Source organism: Phaseolus vulgaris, chromosome 10 (assembly GCF_051622355.1).
Source record: "Phaseolus vulgaris cultivar YP4 chromosome 10, ASM5162235v1, whole genome shotgun sequence".
Classification (NCBI taxonomy): Eukaryota; Viridiplantae; Streptophyta; class Magnoliopsida; order Fabales; family Fabaceae; genus Phaseolus; species Phaseolus vulgaris.
In genome coordinates, this window is record NC_143507.1 from 44,354,559 (window position 1) to 44,370,009 (window position 15,451).

General features: G+C 31.9%; 2 protein-coding genes across 8 annotated transcripts; both read right to left on the minus strand.

Annotated features, from left to right (window-relative positions):
• Positions 1-203: 203 nt before the first annotated feature.
• On the minus strand, positions 204-9,191 carry LOC137818899 (putative plastidic glucose transporter 3). 5 transcript variants are annotated; one of them, XM_068622546.2, is made up of 16 exons: positions 9,042-9,191; positions 8,788-8,922; positions 8,265-8,378; positions 6,583-6,682; positions 6,427-6,494; positions 6,199-6,331; positions 5,142-5,241; positions 4,928-5,040; positions 4,698-4,791; positions 3,849-4,002; positions 3,540-3,683; positions 3,375-3,448; positions 2,291-2,379; positions 1,804-1,918; positions 759-974; positions 204-491 (listed from the first exon to the last, which is right to left on the minus strand). In XM_068622546.2, the coding sequence occupies exons 3-15, from the start codon at positions 8,329-8,331 to the stop codon at positions 786-788; spliced, it is 1,440 nt and encodes a 479-aa protein (XP_068478647.1). In that variant the 5' UTR covers positions 8,332-8,378; positions 8,788-8,922; positions 9,042-9,191; the 3' UTR covers positions 204-491; positions 759-785. The 5 variants fall into 5 exon arrangements, with proteins under 5 accessions (XP_068478647.1, XP_068478649.1, XP_090152647.1 ...); XM_068622548.2 differs by having other exon boundaries at positions 8,265-8,373; positions 9,042-9,173; XM_090296521.1 differs by having other exon boundaries at positions 4,932-5,040; positions 8,788-9,191.
• A 2,364-nt stretch (positions 9,192-11,555) lies between these two features.
• LOC137818740 (CURVATURE THYLAKOID protein) lies at positions 11,556-14,687 on the minus strand. 3 transcript variants are annotated; one of them, XM_068622321.2, is made up of 8 exons: positions 14,560-14,687; positions 14,442-14,473; positions 14,183-14,290; positions 13,496-13,590; positions 13,311-13,397; positions 12,486-12,548; positions 12,356-12,393; positions 11,556-11,796 (listed from the first exon to the last, which is right to left on the minus strand). In XM_068622321.2, exons 3-8 carry the CDS (start codon positions 14,280-14,282, stop codon positions 11,742-11,744), a joined length of 438 nt encoding a protein of 145 aa, XP_068478422.1. In that variant the 5' UTR covers positions 14,283-14,290; positions 14,442-14,473; positions 14,560-14,687; the 3' UTR covers positions 11,556-11,741. The 3 variants fall into 3 exon arrangements, with proteins under 3 accessions (XP_068478422.1, XP_068478421.1, XP_090152550.1); XM_068622320.2 differs by having other exon boundaries at positions 14,183-14,369; positions 14,560-14,685; XM_090296424.1 differs by lacking the exon at positions 14,560-14,687 and having other exon boundaries at positions 14,183-14,369; positions 14,442-14,551.
• Positions 14,688-15,451: the final 764 nt, after the last annotated feature.

The following is a 15,451-nucleotide window of genomic DNA, read 5'->3' on the forward strand; positions in this document are numbered from 1 at the left end:
CAAATATTTTTTTTAATTAGACACTTCATACCTATACATGTCTTACAAGTGTCGTAGTGTCGAATACATGTGTCTGACACGAAGACACCATTTAAAAGACGTGAATCTTAAGGTAGTAGAATTCCAAGAAATGAAATTAACATGCTGAGTGAGACACACCCTTCTTAACAAAAGCGTAGTAGTACCATTCAACAGGTCATGGATTTTCTGAATAAGAACAACCAGCTTCTTACTGTAATAAAAATCCATCAGTTTGATTTACTTTTATCATATCATGTTCATATGAAAGTAAAACTGTGATATCAATTATGTAATTAGCAATTACATCGCCCCAGAAGTATCAACTGTAATGTGTTCACCATTTGTCTGAAAAAAATAACTCTAAAATTTACATATGCCTTTCAGTGAGCACCAGAACAAAGACTCAAACATAGCATGAGATGATCAAAGGCTCAAAAACTTGACCCCATGCAACCAAACCACAAATTTTCCTGCAAATCAGTGAGATGAAGAATCATAAGTAGATTAAGACTACCCAAAAAACAATTTGAATGATTTGAATTACATACTGAATTAAGCAACTATTTTGTGAAGTGTAGCACAGACTTAGACCTCTTTGTCCAAGTTAAAATTTTAAATTATAAATAAATTTGTTCTGAGAAATTTTCTCATAACATTATAAAATCTCATTTTGAACTTTTTATGTAAGCTAATTTTAGCTTATAGAACTAACTCAACAAATAAAAATATGGCTATACCTTGTCCATGATACCACTTTAGTTTGTTTAGCTTGCTTCTTGTGCAAGAAGTGCAATTTCAATTTCCTGAAGTGACTTCCCTTTTGTTTCCAGAATATATTTCTTCACAAACACCACTGCTATCAAACAAAATGAACCAAAAATACTATACAGAACTTGAGCACCAATTAGCTCCAGCAAGCGCAAAAAAAATAGACCCACGCAGAAGTTTATGGCCTGTTAAAACAAATGTTTACAATCTTAGAGAACATGGTAACTTGGAGGAGCCAAACCAAATGACACTGATATAATCTAAAAGGCCAAAACTTAGACATGTATGTTGTATTTGATGTAGAACCTGCTCCTGAACTTAACTAGAGGAAATATCGAAGTATTTCTAATTAGTATACAACACTACAAGAAAATCATTAAATAGAAACTAATTTTAGAGACCAGAACAATTAGTTACTATGTTAACTCGATTAGAGACCATTCTATAAACTAAAAAACTATTGGTATTTAAAGTAATTTCTAAATTGATATCTAACCATTAGCTACTAACTACATTATATTCTAAATTATTTTCTACTAAAGACTAATTATGAATCTAAAATATTAGTAGCTAAAACATTGATAACTAATTTAGATACCAATTTAGAACCATTTTATAAATTCTTATTAGTAATAGAAATCACTCTGGTTGGATACCAATATTTTTTTAGTTTCTAAAATAGTATCTAATTTAGTCAATATAGTGACTAATTACTTTTTGTCTCAATATTTGGTTGTTATATAATGATTTTCTTGTGGTGCAATATGTTCCGGATACTAATTATCTCTTACCTTCAGGTCAAATTCAGACCTAAAACAACCTTACTTAATACAAGTGCACCACCAGAGATCCTCCAATATTTATACAGAATTTAGTTTTAAAATGTAAACATCATACAATATTTACTGCCACTAAACACAGCTAAAGATTTCAAGTTCATAAGTACACCAAAAGTTCAAAACAAGTTAAATGAAAGTTAAGATGAAATATAAGAAAACTTGAGAAGACAATTACCCAATGTACAGCCAGGCAAATGGCCATTGCCTTTGCTCTAATATTGCCGGGTAGCATTTCAGACATGACAAGACAAGGAACTGGACCAGCGCCAAAAGCAAATGAAAGCACAAACCTGTGTTGTCCATTTTACAATTAGCAACATATATCTTGAAACAAGAACTCTCAAATTCATAGAGATTCATAACTTGTTCAGTAGTTTTACAGTCAAACAAAGGAATGTACCGATTCATAAGGTGTCTAACAATCAATGCACAAGTTAATTTCGAAATAAACCATGCAAACTTTTCAAAGTATAGTTAATATTCAAAAAGTTGCATTAGATTCAGTGACCTGTGATTCTGTGGATAAAATGAGATTGTAATTTACTTGTGCATCTGATAGTGACAAACTAAAGACACGGGTTATGAATTTCAGAAAAACATTGGCTGAATAGCAAGGGGTGTGCACCCCCCAACAAATGCAAGTTGAATTTCTGACCACTCACAGTAACATGCCACCGACAGATAGATACATTGCTCCAAATCCTGAAGCAAAAGAACTTCCAGCAATGGCTTGTAGACCCATTGTGAAGGCCTAAACAAGAAAATAGGTAAAAATCAGGTTATATAATTCTCATCACGTAGCTTATAGAAATTAGTAGAAACAATAGTAATTGGAAAGAAATCCAACTTTTAAACTGCATCATAGAATAGCTTAGATTTCTTCGCTAATTATTGTAGGAAAACTCAAGAGAGGAGAGTGCAAAAATGAAGTCATACTCTTGATGAGCTTGCTAAAAAGGGAAAACAAGCAAGTGACTTATGAATTGAAAGCAATTGGCTATGTATTGAGCACAAAAAAATTGGTTGGATTTTCAATTTTCAACGAAAACTACAGGAGATTCTGCTTAAACAATCAAGTCTTAATCTGGATGGTTGCTATACAAATTTTATGAGTGTATTTTTCCTGATTATTCCAACTAAGCTAGTATTTTTGTCTTTCTTTTATTAGCTATGTAAATATAGACTCAATCCTAATTCCTAACTTCATGGTGCTACATTTCGGTCCGAAATCATGATAGAGAAACTATCCTCTTGCATATATTTGGACACTATTCCAATACAAGAAAGATAATTTCATTATTTGAACATTTTTCTTCCCAATAATTGGCTACCAAGTACACCCTACCTAAATCCCACAAAACTATCAGGAAAGCTTTCCCATTTCCCATTTCCCATTTCAGGTTTCATTGGCCACCATTCCAATTTACATTCTCTGTCCATTTTTACAGACCTAGGCAAATGGGAGTTACGTTGCATGCCAAAGGAGGGGGGTTTGAAACTTAGCAATTTGGTGTCCAAAAATGTTGTTTGGAAGCTGAATGATTATGGTGCCTTCCTAATTCTGGTGGAAGTTAATTCATGTGGAATCCAATAAATTAATAATTAAAGTAATTACTGAATAGTAGATGACTACAATTTAGTTTGAATTTTCTAAAAGCATGTGTCCTACGAAATTTTGTTCATGTAATATTCAAGTTTAAAAGAGATTCATTCAACAAAGGAACAACTTTCATTTTTCCTTCCTACCATGCCCAGAAAGCTACCCAGGAGAAGCATTTTCCTTCCTAGTTTATCCATCAGAATCATTGCAATAACAGACCCTGAAGAGGTATTACACGAGAAGGTTTAGAGGAATAAACAGCAATTGCAAATCAACAAATAAAAAAATAAAGGAGATAAGCCATACAATACCCAGTAAATTGCAGACTCCTACACATGTGTTTGCAATATCAGATGGTACACCAAAACTTTCAAAGACAGTTGAGGAGAAATAAAAAACAGCATTTATGCCAGATAGCTGCTGCAACGCAAAAAGCGTAGATCCAATGAACATCACTGCAAAATGCATTGAGTAATTTAGCAACTATAAAAAAGACACATAACAACCATATACTATTGCAAAACAAATGATTTTATAAATTATGATATGATTAAGCAACCCTCTAAAAGATACACCTACTGTTTCATTAGAATAAAAAATTAAGATGTGTAGTTATGTACCTCTGAAATGGCGGCCACAGATTAAATCTGAAAGTGTTACTGTATCAGATGCATCACCTCTGTCAGACTTTGACAGTTCAGTCATTGCAGGTTTCACATGTACTCCTCCCAAGAGCTTCTCAAATTCAGCTTCAGCTTCAGTGGTTCTTCCTATCTGAACAAAATAAAAGAAGTATGAGTGTTTGCGTAGAAAAAAGAACCTTAATCGATAAAAAAAGGAAACAAATACGAAAAATAGACACAAGGGAGGAGGAGACCCTTGGAATTCTTCTTGTGAAACAAAAAATACAGAAAGTCAATAACAAGTTAAAAAATAAACATGAGGAAGGGTATATCTATTTATTTTTAAAAGGGAATTAATCATTGGGAGAAGGAAACTCAGAATCTCCTTTTTTTAGTCTTAAAGAAAAAGAAACTACAGAGTCAAACAGAAGGCAGGCACCACCAATAGAGTAGTATTTCAATAGCACCCTATCAGCAAAACATTGTTGTGTGAAGGGGTATCAAATAAAGAGCCCTTCAAAAGCCCTCTTCAGAATCAAGTTAAACAAAAAAGTAAAAGAAATATAAATTAGAAACTATAAGACATGATAGTTTCTAACTTTTTATTACCTCTCTACCTCTTAAGTATACAAGTGAAACATTAAACTTTATATATCATCAAAGATCAAATTAAAAATTAAATATCCATAGGCCATGGTTGGGATAAAAAAAAAATTACAATCAGGCAATCAACCTCCCAAAAATGATCCAAAATAGTTGAAAGTAAATACATTAAATTATGTCATGACAATTAGTCTTAGTAATTGAAAGTTCTTGATAGTTTTAAACACATGGCAATTATGTAACCTTGAAAAGCCAATGAGGACTCTCTGCACAGATCTCCATAAAAAGGGCAAGCATTGCAGCAGGAACGATAGATACCCAGAAACAAATTCGCCACCTGAGCACATAATTTCCGCATAAAATACAACCTTTCAAAAAATATGAGCAAAAAAGTAATTGAAATTGAATTGCCCTATAAGGCTATAATAAATATATGTTCACAAATTTCACCAAGCCTCTTTAGCTTTCCATACCAACCAACTATTTCCTTTGCTGGGATTCCAATAAAGAAAGAGCCCATGAGGCCAAGACATGTTGCAATTTGGGTTAAGGCTCCAAAAGCACCTCGAACAGCTGGAGGTGAGACCTATAAGTGCAAGTGGCAAGTTAAGAAGAAAAAACCTCTACTGAAAAATATAATGATCTCAAACTGTAGAGAAACAAAATTGCTAATATCATCTAATATACCTCAGCCACATAAAGAGCTGCAACAGGTGGGCCAAGTCCCATTCCAGTACCAACAAATAACCTTCCCAGAAGCATGCCCCACAGAGTTTTTGCTGTTGCACTGCAAAAGTTGTGAATAGTAAGTTCATAACTTTATCTGCTGTTTTATTGTATATGTGAGGACCCTTTTTCTTTCCTTCTTTCTCATTCTCCCTTTCCCCCTCGTGGTTTATCTTCTGTTTTTTGTAGAAAACATCGTGGAATGGGATGGCATTAATTTGAAAACAATTAGCGAGGTAACATTAACAATAAAAATATATTAAAAAAAACAAAGCTTCAGGAAGGGTTTTCTTTGTTTATTAAAGTTGTAAAGTAATTTCTCAAATTCCCCACTTTTCCAAATTCATTCGGAGATAATATTAATAGTTGTATATCAACAATAAGTTGAAAAAAGATATTCAAACTTAAGACAGAAAATAGAAACCTTTTGAATCCTTGTGACAGGATCCCATTTTAAAATAAGAAACTACTGACTATAAATCTTCAATGGGAAAAATCCTTCTCCATACTGAAAACAGAAAAATAAAGATAGAAATACTACAGAATTTCAAGGGTCTCCAATGCATTCTCCTTGCCCTAACCAATAAGGCCCTGATTCCTACTGATTGATGGGCTAAGTCCCCTCTCCCACTCCCAGTTTTTTATCATTTCCCTTAACAGATTTTACCCCTCTTTTCCAACCTTCCTAAAGAATAGATAAATGTCAGGATTCAAGAAAGTTATCAGTGAGTGATCATAAAAGAAAATTGATTAGACATTTTTTTCACTGAAGAAACAAGGCTTTTCAAATTGGTTAACATTGCCCAGTTCCCACAAAGGGAGGAACAATGAAGTCCAAACTCAAAAATATGAAACCAGATAGAATTTTGACTAAGAAACGGTAGTTATATATATATCATAATGAACAATATAGCTTCTGTACATCAGTTGTACCAATAAAATGCAAATTTTATTGCACAAGAAGGCAGGGTGACACAAGTAATGAAAGGGAAATTAATTTAACTTAAGCAGCTGATACCTCATCCCAGCCCCAATTATCATAGGTAAAGCACACAACTGGAAACTTCTTCTACGCCCAACACCATCTGCAATCCATCCACTGAACAGAGATCCAATAAAAGCACCTCCTAAACATACACTTACTACAAGACCTTCATCAAAATAAAAATAAAAGAAAGTAGATAAATATTTAGATGTCAAACATGGTAAAGACATTGACGTTTGTCATCAAATTAAGATGAACTACCTTCTGCCATTGTATTCCCACTAAATCCAAGATCTACAGAAATGCTTTCTAATGTTTCATTCACTACTCTGCATTGGCAATAGCAATAAGAAAATCAGATATTGCCTACATACAAAAAAATGAATGTGAATCAAGCTTTGGTGTAAAAGAACATACCCAATATGGTATCCATACAAGAAGGAAGAAAGAGAAGCCACAAGTACATGCCGAAAAGAGCGCCACCAACATGGTTTGGCATTCTGTATACGCACTGAAGCTATGATGAACAAAATTCTTCTGTCAGTGATACCATTATAGCTTCTTCAATGGAAGTTGTAATAAGCAACTTGCAAAGGAATTTATTTCACTTTAAATGTGTCCCACATCACTCCTAAGCAACCCACACTACTGTTTTACAACATTTGCTCCAATGATGGGATATTATAAGCAATCCACTTTTTTTTGCACTTCACTTTTTGACAACTTAAAATACTAATTAATTTTTTAATTAAATATTAATTTAATACGGACCTAGTTTATATATTTTAGACTTAGTGTCTTACTCGAGACCTGGTTCTTAATTCTAAGAACCCCATCATGGCACATCAACCAACTCCAATGGGTATATCTTACAAGGCCTGGTGCTTAAATTTAAGACTTCTGTTAAGATTTTGGCATTGGAGATATTGTTACAAACAAACCAAATTCTCCAATTGGGATATAAAAAATTACCAAAAAAGCATTGAACACTTCTTTGGCATTCTCTCTCCCTATAGAAAAAAAATAAGAATTTGAATTACACATAAGCTCACTGTTAGTTGACTTTTTTGTTCTTAATTATTCATGCATATTTTTTCTCTCGGTGTCAAACCAAATTTCACAAGCTCGTACATGAAATGGGTTGCTAAAATGTGTACCCAATACGCTACATGAATCAATACTCATCAAATATATATACCCTCACTGCGCTTTCAGAAAAATGTATGTATATTCATCTGTGAGATTCAAGAAAAGCACAGAAAAACATATATGATTATGTAATATGTAATGAGGATACTATGGCTGAATTGATTTGTAGTCATTTCTATTTTTGCCTGAATGTTGAGTTCAGTCTCTGCTGATATATCCAATTTGTAGTATATTTTATATCTCTTTTGGATTATCACGACAATGGTGTAAAGTATCTACTAGTTTTGATGAAATACAACCTATTGTGGGGTTTCTCCTCCAAAGCAAATTTTCTTCATCCACAAAGTTTGAATCCAAAACTTGTCAAGGGATCTGAATCCAACTGCACTTGAACCATGGTCGTGAAATCACTCAAATACAAACTCAAGAAATCTAATGTTTTAAATTATAAAATGCAACTACTTAGTGCATGATTGATTTCCTACTAACTTTCTTGTTTTAGAAATTGTTTCCTAAAGCAATTCCGCACAACTCAGCGATCAACTTGCCATCCCAAATGTATAAGTTGAGAGATTTTCTCTTATATTCTCTTTTTTTCTTCTTAAATTAGTATGTTTAAGCTCTTCGGAGAAAAACTTCTAGAAAACAAAAGAATAACCAAACACTTTCAAATATGTTCAATAGAAGACAGACAAATTTTAGAAAATAGTAATCGAGCAAGACCTTAGTTTAACTGTATTAGTAATAAAAAGAAGAGCTTAATAGATAAACACTTCCAATCTAAAATAGTTTTACACCATCAACCAACCACAAATCATCATTAACATAACTTTCAAAAGTATCATGGACAGTGATATGCGATTGGTTGACAGTGTAAAATACACTATCAATGCATAATCTCTAAAAAGAAAAGCATATACATGAAGAAGATCAAAAGAAAACCAAGGTACCTAAATTTTCATCTTTATCCTGGCCAAGTATGTGATCCTTGGATGCTACCCGTTGCCTTCCTCGCATGGCAAAACGATAGATAACTTCTCCAAAATTCGCCAGAGAGTACTACACTATTGCATCATCACAACAACAACATCAGTTGCATTGCAGCACAAGGCATTAGCAACAACATCAAGCACAACACCGCACCAATCTCAACAATAGGATTGCAAAAAATTCTCAGATCTGACACCCCCAGAACTTCATTTTCAATCACATGATGTCACTTCTACCATTATTTTTCCATGCACGTCATTCCCCTAAAACGGTGAGGGGGAACCCAAATCTCACCGTTATCAGTTATGTTTTGTTCAAAAGGGGTTTTATTTATTTGAAAAAAATCACAAAAAATGAAGAAGGCTCGCTTCTCTCACTGGCCACCCCAATCACAGAAAAAACTAAACTTTCCTAAAATGCAAGGTACCCAACACAGGAAAAATAACAAATGAGAAGTGCGAGAGAAAATTGAAAGGTGGGTACCTCGTTGGTGCGAGATGAAGAATTTGGAATGGCGTTAGAAATGCAGAGAGATGGATGCAAATGAACAAGAAAAAAAGAGTGAAGTGTGATTATGGCAGTTGAGGACAATGGCACGTGTCAGTAGGAGAAGCAGTCCTGGTCAAAAGAAGAAACACACCATAGATTTCGCACACACATGTGTATACGTATACGCATATGCACGATGAAGCATATACAAGTTAAGATTAATACAAAAAAGAAAGAGAAAGAACAACCTTTTTGGACATGTGGCAGATTCTACAGTTCTGGTGTCTGTTTCTGATATCATGTGCTAGCGAAGAAGTAGAAGAAGACTCCAAATTTGGCAAGGATTTCATTTGCATTTGCTTGTAACAATAATGTGCGAGTTTTGCGACAGAACAAACAGTGTACAGAGAAAAAAATATTGTAGATAACAATTTTTTTCTTTGTTTGATCCAAGAAAAATAAGAAAAAAATTAAGCTTTTTTTTTGTTTTACTTTTTAATTTCAAGTTTTTTTTCTTTTCCTTCATTTTATTTTTCACCACTAAACATTGGGAGAGCTTCCAGAAGAACAGGGATTTAGTATTACTTTTTAATCGAATGTAATTTGTAATGCTGTTTTATTTCATTCAAATGCGTATTTCATAATCATCATGAAAAAATTGTAACTATCTCAAATTATTACATTTAGAAATTTGAGGCTCGATCACTGTGTTAGATACACGACATTCCTATAATATCTGTAGGACACAGTATTGTTAAGTCAAAACATATTTATTAAATTTTTGATATTTTTATCATTGTTCTAATACAATTTTAAAAAAAAATACATTAATTTTTTAAAAATTTAAATTTATTGTATTAATTTTTATTATGACTATAGAAATAAGAAACAAATTCTTTTGAATTACAATTATGAAAAACATCTTTTTGTTAAAAAAAATGTGTGTGGATATAAATCTTTATTGTCAATTTATATAATTTACAATTATATATTATTATCAATTTATATAATTTACAATTATATATTATATAGGTCTGTATTTCCTTGTCTTACATTTTATATATTAGACATATATTCATCGTGCGTATTAATATTTTTACTATATTTACTTCCAATCTTTATTTTTTTTCCTTTATCACTAAATTTCAATTTTTTTTAAAAATCATTAATAATTAAAATCCTACATCACAATTTATTTTATTCATCATATATTTAAAATATAATTGATATATCTAAATATATTTATCTGCTATTATATATAGCTTATTTAAAAAATATTATGACAAATTTTAATTATATAAAAACAAGCATTTCATCTGGAGATGCCATAATACTATTAAGAATTAAGAATAATAACTCCATAAGCTATCAGGATCACTGAACTACTAGTTTTCCAAAAAGTGCTTTTATTTCTCACACAAAACACTGATTGTGCCTTCCTTCTTCTTCTTTTTATTTATAGCTAAAAGCTTAATGTAATTCTATGAATCTATCAGACATAACATCATTATTTTCAATCTAAAGAAAATTACACAATATCTTATCAAACACAACACAATAACTTTTAAAAGGGTTAAATATATTTTACGATTATATATTTTTACGCTAAATTAATTTTTATTCATAGTCTAAATTTTAAATCTTATGAATACATATAATAATGAAACTATTAGAACGAGTCTGACACTCTTTTTTATTTTAATATGGACTAAGATCTTAAATTATTTCAGATTAATTTATTATTGAGGTATAATTATAATATTATAATACTGTCCACGTTAAATTCATTTGTTACCATGATAAAAAAAAAACTGAAAATGATTCATTTTAATAATTTTCTTACTACAAGTACCGATATGGTGTAAGATTTGTACTAAAGACAAAAATCAGTTTCGTTTTATAATAAATAACGAAAAATATATTTAAAAGAACACTCATGAGATCTAAAATTTGTATAGGACAACATTCAATTTCACTTTATACTACATGAACGAAAAATATATTTAAAAAAACACCCATGAAATCTAAAATTTGTTGACAAAATTCAGTTTCACCTTTATATAGTACAAGAATAAAAAATTATTTAAAAGAAACAAGTTTGACATGATCAAGGTGGGTATTAAACAATTGTTTTTGTTAGGCAAAAGCAAAGCACACATTCCTCAACCAACCCACCAAGGTGGAAAATGGCATTATTTGAATAAAGAACCAAACGATTTTCTTTCCTTTTTGCTGAAATTATGAACACATGGTGGTGGGAGTTGGCAAATTGGCAATACCCCTCATCCCCATCTCTGGTTGGGCAATTCATTGTTTGATAACTTCTAGAAGAAATTTGAAGCGTGAAGAAGATCACAAAGGTAAAAAATGATAGATTTTAAGTACATAAAGTTAAAAAAATGATTCATGTTCATCTGCTTTAAAGCTGATTTCTAAGTCAACCCATCATATTACAAACATGTTCAACTAAAGTATTGCAATTGTGAACGCTTTAAAACATTCACACTGGTTAAAACTGCGATAGTGAACAATTCCGGTTAGAGATTCCACATCGACCAAAGGTTATGACATTTCATAGTATATATGTAAGAAGTGTAAACCTCATCTTATAAGTCAGTTTTATGAAGTTGGGTTAGGTTTAAAGTTCACTTATTCCTTTTTTATTTGTTCTGGTTTTTCTAAGTCTGGACATTATTTAGGCTAGTTTTACTCTTACTAGTTTCATGCTCAAGGAACTTCATCAAAATTGTATACAAAGAAGCAACCCAACACAAAAAAAGCAAGCTTTAATTCATTGATGTAATGCAGTGATCTTAAACCACAACCACATAAACAATCTTTGCACTGACATATTCACGATAGGAGTGGTGACAGTGAAAGCCTCCTTTCCCTTCCCTTCCTTGACCAGCTTTTCCTCCCAGTCTAGCATAGCATTTTGGTAGCACATCTTACTGGCCCAAGATATCTGTTGCTACCTTGTTCAAGATTTGAAAAAACTCTTCCCTGTAATAAGAAAAATTCAAGTGAAGTTGCTTCCAAACTGAGTGCTTTTGAAGGTAAACCTTTTCACTGGGATTTCTATTGAAAAAAAAATCAGTGAATGGTCTAACTTTTTTTTTCAAAGAGGAACAAAAATTAATATATAATTACCACCAAAATACATAAGAGTTTGAACCGATTACTCTCAATTTCAAATGAAAGAATTAGTCAGTCATGCCATTACATGCACCAAAACAAAAGAAAGAGATTCAAAACATTTCTCCTTAACCGCGGTCTCTAGTATGGTTTCCTCCCTTTGGTTCCTTCTGGGTCACCTAATGGTCTAATTTGTATAAAGAAAAACTTCACTATGTGAGATTAATCTCTTTATTATGTAGCTAATTATCAACATTTTATAGTGGTTGAAATTGAAAGGTCTTTTACTGTAAATGTAATCCATAGAAAATTTTTCTTTTACTTTACACAATCTTTTTGATGAAATTAGAGGTCTTAATCTTTTGATGTGCTTAATATTAAGCAAAGCAGTGATGAAAATCAGAATGAAGGGGACCAAAATGCTTACCGGTCAGGCTTGAATATGAGATAGCGATAAGAAAACCACTGAAATAAAAAGGAAAAGTTTAAATTACTTGCCAAATTTAAATAACTGATATTAACAGAAACAAATCTGAATTCTGCAGCACAGCACTTACCAAAGAGTAAAATATTCCAATTAGTTCAAATACAGTTGGGAAAAGTGGCAATTTGTCAACAGCCTGCATACAAAAATGACAAAAACAAAATCAGTAGGGTGCAAGCCTTTGGATAAAATCCACAGACACTTGTTTTTCATGGTAAAAATATGTAGATACAATCAAAAAAGGAAGAAGGAATGTCATTGTGAAGCAGTTTTCACTTGAAGGAATGGCACTTTCAAACTGTTATAACCCCAATGGACTTGTTCTTCTACCATCAGATCAATTTTTTTCTAGCAGTGGCCATTTCAGCCCATGTTCTATGAAGCACTTGCACTTGCACTTGCATCACATATCAATATTGATTAACTTGAAACATATAGTTTTGGATATTTTACCAATGCATATCAATAAAAAGTATCCAAACCTTTAAAAAATGCTATGAAAATGAAAAGCTAATACAACAAGTTATGGAACATAAAAGTGTACATAATAAGATAGAAACATAGAAACATTGTCTCTTGGTGAACCAAAAACAGAAATTATCCTCTATAAGGATGATTCTCGAGAAGAGAATAGGATTGAAATCTCACTACTCTTAGTAAATGAGTTGACAATGATCTATAACTTCTATTGATTTTAGTAATGGTGACAATCATATACTTATTATGCTTTATCAAATTTTAACTGTATCCAATACCAAATTGCTGAATCCTTATCCTACACATTTTAAGAAAAGTTGCATAGCTGTGTCAGATACATGAATATCTAATATGGGTACATCATATCCAAAAAAATCCAATCATGTAGCCATTCCAAAACACTGAAAATGGCAAATCTTACAGCAACCAAATTTGTTGATGCCCAAAAAGCTGCTACAGCTGCAAATCCCAACCCAAAAAGTCCCAATCGGTCCTCTGGTTGATCCCACTGTTTTAAAATCAGCAAACAGAAACTTAGATATATGGTACCTTCTGTGTCACTTTGAAAGAGGGACAAGGTGGAGGAGATTGAAAGGAGTAACTCACAACATTCTGAACAGACTTAAAAACAGTAAGGGAAGTTGAAGATTCAGAACTTTCCCCAGAAGCCTTCACAACAAAAGAAACATTACTCCGTCTCCCTGTGATGTGAGCAGAAGAATGAAAATTAAGAATCTGATACATAAGTGATAACACAAATCAGCAGAAGTTATATGTAATCAATACTCAGCAATTTTTTTCACACAACAGTAAGCCAATGTAGATCAAAATTGACCTCTTTGTGTATGAAAAGAATACAAGTAACATACATTATGCACCAATGACTTAACAGGATAGAACCCAATGCCAAAATCTCATAAATTTTATTTACATAGTGCACAATCATGCCAAAAAATCACTCACACTGAGATTTCCCGTTAAATTTTAATTTCTAGAGGCAGACAATTGCCAAATTCCAAATCCATGCATGTGATTTTACAGTTCAATGAGATCATTTGACTGCAGAGGAAAACCTGATTATTTCTCCTTCATGAATACCTCATGCACAATCAAAAATTTCTCTTTGAAACTGAACTTCCCAGTTCAGCTTCTCAGTGATTTCACTTTGACTCAAACCAAGAATGCTTGAAAAATTAAAAAGCCTAAGGGTAGATAAAAACCCTGTGGTGGCAATGGAGCACAAATCTCAACATTGAAAGAAAAGCAAAAACAAAAGAAAAGGATAAGGGTTACCTGAAAGAAGAGAAACAGAGGAAGTTGGGAAGGTTCCTGGGTGTGAATTTCTAGCAGGAAGCAGCAATGGTGGCAACAAGCTTGCAACAATGGAAGCCATTTGCACCCCTCAAGTTGATGCAGAAATTACAGAATAATAGTAATCAGAATTACAAAAAAGATTAAAACTTTGGCTGAGTTTGGCCTCCTATTATAATCAGATGACAGAAATCAGATCCTCCAATGATAATCAGATGACAAAAATCAAAAGTAAGAATACCTTGTGTTGTACTGTGATTGTACTACTCTATGCTGCAAAAGATGAGTAAGTAAGACACAGAATATTCCAAAGGAATGTGAACCACAAAAATTGAAGTAAATCAAATCAAATCAAATACCTTTTTTTTTATCTTTTTCAAAACTTTTGTGCTTTTGAGTTCCCAGCCATAAGAGAAAGGTAAGGTTGGTCTCTAGTACTGTGCTATACATACATAGTACAATTTTTTTAGAACATAGAATAAGGCACAAACAGATGGTAAAAACATACAATAAGAAGTTATAAAATGAATATCAGAAGGAGAAAAGAAAATCTTAATAAAATTGTTCTATTTTAATAAAAAAAAATTAATTGTAATCTGGTGCTGGTTTTCAAGGTATCAGAACTCATTCTTAAATTGTGTTTATACCATTGTAATTTGTATTTCTTCTCCACTGTTAAAAGAGGATAAATAAGAACAAGAACAAATAAGAAAATGAAAATGAAAATAAGAGAAGATAAATGGTTAAAAAAGGATTAAATATAGAAAAATATTTTTAAAAAATATGTGAAAGCATCATAACAATTTATTGGAAAAACGAGAGAGAAGGACTGCTTTAAAATAATCAATTATATTTATTTTTGCTTAGTTTCATAAATTGCATACTCAGTTTTTAGTCTATCATACTTGCCTTTTTTTTCAGCATTATGTCTCAATTAACATATCTTTCAACTTTATTTAATTTGTTTGTGTGTGTGTGTGTGTGTGTATATATATATATATATATATATATATATATATATATATATATATATATATATATTTATGGATTAGGTTTAGAATTTGTATTGGACGATAAAAGATATATTAAGGGAGGGGTGAAGATAGCGATTATGGAGTGTTAAGAATGTATAGCAAAAACAGTTAGGTCCAGAGAGGTTAGGCTGCAATAGAAATAAAAAAAAAAACATGAAAAAAAAATTGAGATTACGAGTGTAAGGGTGCATATAGCAATTCAATGAAATAATTTGAT